General features: G+C 38.4%; 1 protein-coding gene across 13 annotated transcripts in view; it reads right to left on the bottom strand.

Moving 5' to 3' along the window:
* Window positions 1-2,245: 2,245 nt before the first annotated feature.
* The window catches only part of atp2b2 (ATPase plasma membrane Ca2+ transporting 2), a 217,933-nt gene continuing 211,287 nt past the window's right edge, over window positions 2,246-8,891 (bottom strand). For 8 of the 13 annotated variants that reach the window (XM_022682415.2, XM_049471421.1, XM_022682416.2 and 5 more), the window contains one exon: window positions 2,246-6,115. In XM_022682415.2, the coding sequence (XP_022538136.2) occupies window positions 5,807-6,115 (309 nt within the window). In that variant the 3' untranslated portion in view covers window positions 2,246-5,806. The remainder of the gene's footprint in view (window positions 6,116-8,891) is intronic. The other 5 variants (XM_007238025.4, XM_022682418.2, XM_007238029.4 and 2 more) reach the window with 4 other exon arrangements.

Below are 8,891 nucleotides of genomic sequence, written 5' to 3'. Positions count from 1 at the left end.
AGAGGTCTCACCCCCCAACAGAGATCTGCTGAACTGTTCAACTGTTATAAGAACTTACTGGTAAAGAAAAAAACAAAAAAGGAGGTGAATGAAGGAGTTCCTGGAGGTGCTGAACAATAGTTGCTGCTTTTCCGTCAGACTGTGAAGCTCCAGCTCATCCCAAATCACCATCTCAGTTAATCAGGTTTCGATCAGGGGATTGTGGAGCTTGTACAAAAACACTTTTTTGTAACACACATTTTTAAAAATAAAGAAATAAAGAAAAACATTGAAAGAAAGTTTTTTTTTATCATTGTAAATGAACACTGAAGTCCTCTAGACCAGGGGTATTTAATTAGAATTCAGTTCGGTCCAGTTAGAGAAAATTTCGTCAGGCCAGGGTCCGGACCGTCGCCATTTTTAACTTGTGTTATGATTCAGTATTATATACTGTATACTGAAGAAACCTAGTAGTTCTGTCAGTGTTTTATGTCATCAACAACTGAAAGACAAAACAAATTACACATACTAGTATATTTCAACATGTATTGTTTTAAATAGGCCTGTCAAAATAATTACATTATCAACCAAAAAAATATAAAAAATATTAAATCAATGGAAACACCCTGAACTTATCGAGTCTATTAATGCGAATCTGTATGTTAACTTTGTTTCAAAATGTTATATTTATTCTATTTAATTTTATTTATATTAGATTAGTACCTGCCTGTCATGATAACTACATGAATGATAAATCATACAATATACGGAGAAATGTTTGCTGAACTTGGCCAAAATATCAGCTTTTTTTTAAAAAAAAAAAGGGCAGTTTATTTTATTTATTATTATTACTGTATCAGACTTTATTATGTTGTGGGTAAAACTGATGGGGGAAGTTGCCAGTGCTTTTTGTCCCCTGGGGGCTGCCTTAGTTTTGAGGTAGGGTTGTATTGGGAGTAAAGAGAGAGAGAGCACCCCTGCGAGCGAGGGTTTTTTTTTTCTTGCTGAGGAGTTCTGATCAGGTGGAGTAAAGTGGACTATTTTGCACTCTTGTCTCGGTTGTTTCTCTTTAATTCCTCCAAGTAACACTAGTACTAATATGTTTTTTTAAAGGTAGTATTTTAATTTATTTTTCTGGTGTATAAGCTTTTCTTGCTTTATTCTCCGACTTCTCACCGCCTGCTTCGCCTTTGTGGCTCTGCGCTCTCTCGTCTGCTTAGATCTGATTGGCAGAGGAGAACGTTTGGTGATTTTACAGCACACGTGATTGGTCTGTAAGTTTACTGCGCTGTAAAGCACGTAAACCATAAAGACAATAAATGTTCCACCAGTTTAAATAAACACGGTCAGAATTAAATCTTTCTCAGTAGTTTATCGGTTTGGGTCCGGATTGGACACTGTCTGGGTCCGGATCCGGACCACGGCCCGCCTATTAGTGACCCCTGCTCTAGACTATGAAGGAACACATAGGGAATCATGTAGTAACTTAAAACTCTGTGAAGCATTTAGGTGCTCTTATCTGGGGTTCTGTTAACTTGCAGTTTCTGAGGCTGGTAACTCTGATTAACTTATCCTGTACTACAGAGGAAACTCTTACTCTTCCTGTCCTGTTGAGAGCCAGTTTCATCATAAGGTTTTTGATGGCCTACACTTGAGAATACATTCAAAGTTCTTAAAAAGTTTCAGATTGATGACCTTCATTACTTAAAGTATTTTTTTTCTTTATTTAGTTGAGTTCTTCTTCTATTAATATGGATCAGAACATTACCAACTCTACCTCTTCACTACTTTACAACTGATGCTCTCAAACACATTAAGAGGCGAGAAATTCAAGTAAATAACTCTTGATAAATTCAGCACAGCTCTTAACTGAAAACCATTCCAGGTGACTTTACCTCATAAAGCTGACTGAGAAAATCCAGCCAAGTTGTGCAAAACTGTCAAAATATAAAACATGTTTTTCTTTCTAATTTAGAGTTTAGTATTATTCTACAGTGCAGAACATTTTTAAAACAATGAAAAAACACTGAATTTAACTTACTGTATATACAATAATTGTAGTGTCTATAGTTGTCTAGTTTGTGTATTTATGAGCAGAAAATTTTAAAATGACCTAAACAAAAAACACAAAAATCCAAACTTTCGCCACCACAGGTGAAACCCGTCTGCTGTTGTGGTTTTATGGACCTTCTGTTTCCAGCACACACCAGCGCACCCAGTATAACCCACTCATACTGAGGAAAGCATCACACAAGACTCCACACTGTTCATTGGACACCATTCTGGTTCATGCTGCTCTGGGAATTTATTAAGTGCTGTTTTTTTTTCTTTTCTTTTCATTTTTTTCTTTTTTTTTCCTTCTTTTTCCACTTGCGCTCCCGCCTGGAGTCGTGTTACAGACAGTCAAGCAGCAAGAGTCACAGTTCATCAGAGTCACGTTTCGTCAGGCTAGAAAATCATTTACATCACATTAGTTACTGACTTTTGTCTTTTTTTTGTTTGTTTGTTTGTTTGTTTTTTTGTCGGTTTGTTTTTCGTTAGACCACAAACATTCCAGCAACACACTCTAGGGTAGGTGGATAAACAATCAGAAAGCATGACTTTTTGCATAGTATTAAATGAACAAAGACATTGAATTCTTTATTTACAATTATTGTATAGATTTTAAAAAAATTCATAAAAACAAGATGGATGAAACACTTAAGTAATTTACCCATAAACTGCTAGAGCGCCAAAAAGTACCAATGGCGTGTATCTTCTTTGTTCCACAAAATGCATGCTGCTAAGTACAGTACATAGAAGCTGATGTATTGCAAGAAATATTATTATTCATAAGTATTAGAACGCTTGAGAACTGTCGGCGCCTCCACTGACCGGTACACCTTTCTGACTGCATCCGTGTAGAAGCCCGGTGGCATTGGCCGTCCGGGCGGGTGACCTGTGTGACCTCTGGGTCGTTTCGGGAAACAAAGGCTCTAATCGGACGAGGCCCAGTTGCACTGCAGAAAAAAATCGAGTATTAGCGGTAGTAACGGGCCACGCCAGTCCACGACAGTTTACGCCAGTCCACACCAGCCGAGATGGAGCTGAGTCTAGAGTCCTCACGGTACACAAACCACCGCCTCAACCCCCCAACCGCAACATACCAAAATATCAGAGATAAAACGCTGCTAGCGTAGCATCGCTGTAAAAGTGTCCGGAGAGAGAGAGCTAAATGTGGGAACTGGAAAACTGGTTCAAAAAAGAGAACAAAGAATAAAGAATAAAGGGCAGGACGTCCAAAGTGGACCAAAGTGATGGGCTTCTGACATTTGACTTCTGACCTTCTGACCTTGTATATTCACGCATGCCTGAGCTATCGGTTAAAGCTTGTGCACCATCTGATAACGAGAAATAAAAAGAGAAAAGAAAACTAAATGTGAGAAAACCCAACAAAACGAAAGAAAAACAGAAAAAAAAACTCATCAGGGTTGACGTTGGAAAAGTATAAAGTAAGTAAGAAGATCCACCACTTGCATATTAAGCTTAAGTCAGCATGCTTCCCCAAAACAGTTTAAAAAAGGCAAAAAAGGCTCCAAATAGTTGTAAATGTTACAACAAACAGTAAAATTATCTCAGGGATCTTCTTGGTTACGCGGGTTCCCGAGTGTTCCTTCAGAAAGAGCCCCCGGTTTGTCCTCTCTATAGTACAATAAATAGTATTTAACAACTATACTGTGAATACTGTTCGAGATGCTAGAGTATATTTACTGACCGCAGGAAGACAAGCTTTGATTTGAACACACAGAAGCACATCTAAATTTACACCACAGAAAGTTCATTCATATCTGGATAGTGCAGAAGATGATCATATAGGTATCTCGTTAGTTTTTTTTTTTTTTCGGTGTTACAAAAAAGACTGAAAAGCAACATTCCATTTGTTTTCGTCTGTTTTTTTGTCAGTTTTTTCTTGTTTTGTTACGTTTTTCGCTTGTTGAAAGTTTTTGACAGCTCGACAGCTCAGAGCTGGGTTCGTTTTCCAAAGAAAGATCTAAAAGATCAAACGATCTAACGGTTTCAAAACTGAAAAAACAAACAAAAAAACTATAAAATAAAGAGGAATCAACACAATATTTCACAAATATTTCAAGATTTTCAACACAACTTTGATTTTCCAAACACAGAAGCCGAATATAACTTATGTATGACTTTACATTTAAATGTCGTCCAACTTAAAAACCAAAAAAAACCTTAAAAAACAAATAAAACAAAAAAGTTAATCCATTGCAGCCTTTGTAGTCAGTCACGGGAAAGGATTAGAAAGGATTGGAAAAGTAGAGCGCCTTCATTCCCATTCCTATTCCCGTTCCCAGTGAGTAAGCGGTGTACCTAAAGAAATCCGAGGATCCGAGGTTCAAAATCCAACCTGAAGTGTAGGCTCGCATTCGAGACGGACCAAAAAGTTCATATTAAGCACTGAAAAAAAAGACAAAAATTAAAAAGGGATCTGCTCACTTAAGTTCATCCCCGACAATCAATGGTATAATAATAATAATAATACTAAGATGCCACGTTAATTATATATATATATATATATATATATATATATATATATATATATATATATATATATATATATATATATATATGATCCCACTATATTTTGGTTGTCTTTTTGTAATCCTCTAAAAATATCTACAGTATTTGACAAAATAGCAGGCAAGTCCAGCACACAGTTCGTATTAAAACACCTACAGTCCAATATTAACGCAACTCTTCATCTCCAACTACGTCTGTCATATGGTTTTGAACCCTACAAAGAAACCAGGACGTTATCTATGGGTTTTTGTAAACAAATTACATTCTCTTTAGGACATAAATAAGTTAAAGTAGTTAAGAGTCATTGAAGCAGAAACAAGGCAACATGCCAACAAAGATAAACTCTGTATATATTTATATATATATATATTTAGGAATTTATATATATATTTATATATATATAATATTTCAATAAATGCTATTTCCCATAGGTTCCTCTTTTTTCCAACAGGTGCAAATTCTACTGTGCAACTTGAGCCCCTGCGACCTCGACACGCTTTATTCCGTTAACCCGATAAATCTATACAGTTAGGTACATGCCACACACGAGACTCAGAGAGATCAGTGAATTGGATAAGCTCAAGCTTAAAAACTTAAACTCAAGCTTAAGTCTTAAAGTAGCAGTCCACGGCACTTCCCACCAAAATCAATCCAAATCCAATAAATCCAAAGTCAAATAAAAGCCCAAAAAGTTTCCAAATAAAAACTCAGGTAATGTACATTCATGCAGGAGCGATTTTTAATATAGTTTAATAATATGATTTTAAATAAAATCTTCTTCTCGTAGTCCGTCGTAGTTGTCGCTTTCTTAGGAAAAAAAGGAAAAAAGAAGAAGTAAGGTAGTGGTCCGTTTACACTGGATGCTGTTTTTCAAGTGGCTCCAGAAACGTCCTAAATCAAACATCCTAAATCCTAAAGTTCTCTTGTTCTCCTGAAGTATTTTTTCAGCAGAGAAAAAAAAGAAAAAAACACATCAACATCAATGACGGAAAAAAAACAAAAACGTGGCGTTTTTTTAGGACCACGTCTTTCTTCATGTCAGTTCTTCAGTTCTTTAGTCAGCAGCACATGTTCTCGTTATGCGAATGTGCACGTTGGTTTTCTTTTTTGTTTGTTACACTTTTTTTTTTTTCATATTTTAAACGTACAGTACAGTCTTTGACGTAGTGTACATGGTGAACGCAGTGACGTATTCGATGTTCCCTCACAAACGAGCGAGCATTGAGTTGAGTGAGGAGTGAGTGAGGGGCTAGAGTGATGTCTCCAGACTATGAAGGGGGCTCCCGGGACTGGAGGAGGCAGCAGATTTACTGGTGTCGGTGGTCAGGTTTATACCGCTGTCGATGGCGTTGTTGTTCTTGTTGGGGGACGACGGCTGACTGGAGTTCTTCCTGGCGGCCTCGTCGTCGATGTCGGTGTCGTCTATGAGGGGGATGTGGGGCGTGGAGTCCTCTATTCTAAACTCTGGGTGGGTCATGAAGTTGTGGATGGAGGTTCTGGATTCGGGTTTTTCCAAGCCTTCGTACAGCGAGCTACGGAATGCGTTCACCACTCGGATCTGCAGAGAGGAATAAAAAGACCAAAAAGAAAAGAAGAGAGACCAAGATCAAATGAGTCAAAGATGAACTGACTCTGTAAAGTGTAAACTGTGGTCACTGCGGTGGTGGAGGGGGTGGAGATAAGAGGATAAGAGGAAAAGAACTGTAAGAGGCCGTAATAGAACCGCCATAAAATGTAGCAGTCCTATAGCATATAGCAATAAACTCAAAAGGCAATCACTATTTGCTATATATTATACAGTAATTAATAGTTCACTACTCACACTACCCTCATGCACTGAAATGTTAAAATATGTAAGTAAATAAATAAGTAAACAAATTTAATTAGGTAACACTTTACTTGGATGGTCCATTGTTGATGCCTTGTAGAGGCTCAACTAACATTCAACCAAATGTCCATCAAAAGCAACCGAATTCTTAGTGTTCGAATGTTGAGTAGATGATTCCCTATTGAATGTAACCTTACACCTTACCCTGACCTCATACCCTAACCCCACCCTTTAAAAGTAAGGGTTAGGAATAGATTAAAGTTTTGGGTTGAGGTTAGAGTTAGGTTTGCTGTGGAGCATAGCGGGCAGAGGTCAACAACTTTCTGCAGAGTCAATCCCTACTGACTCCCAAAGACCTCTGTTGGATGCAGTGTGGTAAAGCACACCACTACTGAAATCAGAGAGCGAAGAGCAGTGGAAACGTGTTCTCTGGAGTGACGAATGACGCTTCTCTGTTGGTCAATTCAATGGACAAATCTAAAAACGGCGCTTTGTCACACTGCACTGTGCTGAGTGTAAAGTTTGGCAGAGGGTGGGGTAATAGTGTGGGTTTTGTTTTTTAGCAGTTGGGCCCTTAGTTCCAGTGAAAGGATCTCTTAATGCTCCGACATAGCAAAACATTTTGGAAAATTTAAAATCCCATCTTTGCCAGAACAGTCTGGGGATGGCCTCTTGTCCAGTGCACAAAGCAATGTCCATAAAACCTTAGATGAGTGTGTTTGGTGTGGAAGAATTTGACTGGCCTGCACAGAGTCCTGACTTCAGATAGAATACATTTGGACAAATCAGAGTCTAATCTTACAAATGTGCTTGTGGAAGAATGGTCAAAAATTCCCATAAACAGATCCTTAAACTTTGTGGAAAGCCTTTCCAAAAGAGTTGAAGCTGTTATAGCTGCAAAGGCTGGGTGACATCCTATTATACCCTATGAATTAAGAATGGGATGTCACTTAAATTCATATACAAGTGAAGATTCAGTTGAATGTTAGTTGAATGCAAGGCATATACATTATAATGGACCATCCAACAAAATGTGTTACCAATTAAATAGATAAAGATAAAGGTCACTCAAAGTGAATCAATAAAGAAATAAAAATAAAACAAAGCTTAAAAGACGTTCACAAGCAAACATGTTCTGTTCTCTCGAAACAGCACAGTATACAGTACCACCCAGTATGTTGCATGTATACCTAGAGACAATTCAAGTTAATTTTGCAAAGAAAACCCAAAAAAAAAAACTCAACGACATGCAAGTTCGGAAACTTTTTGTGGTAAAAGTTCAGGTCAGAGGAGAAGGCAGAGAGAGGTCAGATCCAGGATGAATGTTTTTTGTTTGTTTGTTTGTTTTGTTTAGAGGAGGAGGAGTCAAAAAACACCAAAGGAGTCCACAAAGAGTCGACACAGGCACAGGAAATGAGGTGAGATGGTCTGGGACGAGAAGATGTATGGGGAGGAATATGAGGCCTATGCTTCGTGAAGCATAAGGGTCACAACAACACAATGATGGCAGACCAAAGCTTTCCAAAAGTCAGTTGGACCGACATGACACAACATGCAGCTCGGGACAACACCCATGTAGAGACGTTTCCAATGAAACACAGGCACACACACTTAAACACACACACACACACATACTGCAGAGTAGGAAAAGACAGGAACAGACGTAGCGTCTGTTCGCTCAGTAACTCCATGCTGTCCCTGTGTAAACACTCAAGTATAGGCCACAGAGTTCAGGTTTATATGGTAATTGTGATATAATGCTTACGCAAAATATAATCATCATATTATAATTAGATAGTTTACTCTGTGTAGTCGGTGTAGCTTTACACATAACCTGATTTACAGTATGTATTAGTGCACCATGTCACTAAATCCACTGGCTGCTAATGGACTCCTAAGGCCTCAGCATATTTGCTACAAAATAAAGTTTAATTTTGCCTGTTGCATACCCTCCACAACTGCAGGTGGCACTGTGACTTTTTCATCACATTACATTTCATGACCACTGTTTACTGTTATCAACCACTAGAATGTCCATGATTGTTTCATGGCACAGTGGCTTAGTGGTTAGCAGGTTCACCTCCCAGCGCTGGGGTATTGGGTTCAAGTCCCTATCTGGGTGGAACTTCCAAGTTCTCCCTGTGTCTGCGTGGGACACCTGTTTCCACCCACAGTCCAAAAACATGGAGATCAGGTAAACTGGATACTCTAAAAGTACCTGGAAAAATTTAATATTCTAAATTGGTCTGGTGTGTATCTGTAAGTGTGTGGTATGTATGTAAATGTATGTGTGTGTGTAAATCTATGCGTGACTGTGCCCAGATATATACACTGTGCGCTATTGGCTGCCGCTTCTCACCAGAGTGTGTGTGAGTGAGTGCTTTGTAATGGAGTTCGCCCAGCTTCAACGTGCGCAACGTGTCAAGCAGAGCCTCTGAGCAACAACTGTAATTATTCGCATTTTCTACATTTACATCACATTTGCTAAAGGCAGGCTAACGTTGCC

Source organism: Astyanax mexicanus, chromosome 24, assembly GCF_023375975.1.
Source record: "Astyanax mexicanus isolate ESR-SI-001 chromosome 24, AstMex3_surface, whole genome shotgun sequence".
Classification (NCBI taxonomy): Eukaryota; Metazoa; Chordata; class Actinopteri; order Characiformes; family Acestrorhamphidae; genus Astyanax; species Astyanax mexicanus.
The sequence above is the reverse complement of the archived record's forward strand: the minus strand, read 5'-3'. Positions and strand labels throughout refer to the sequence as shown.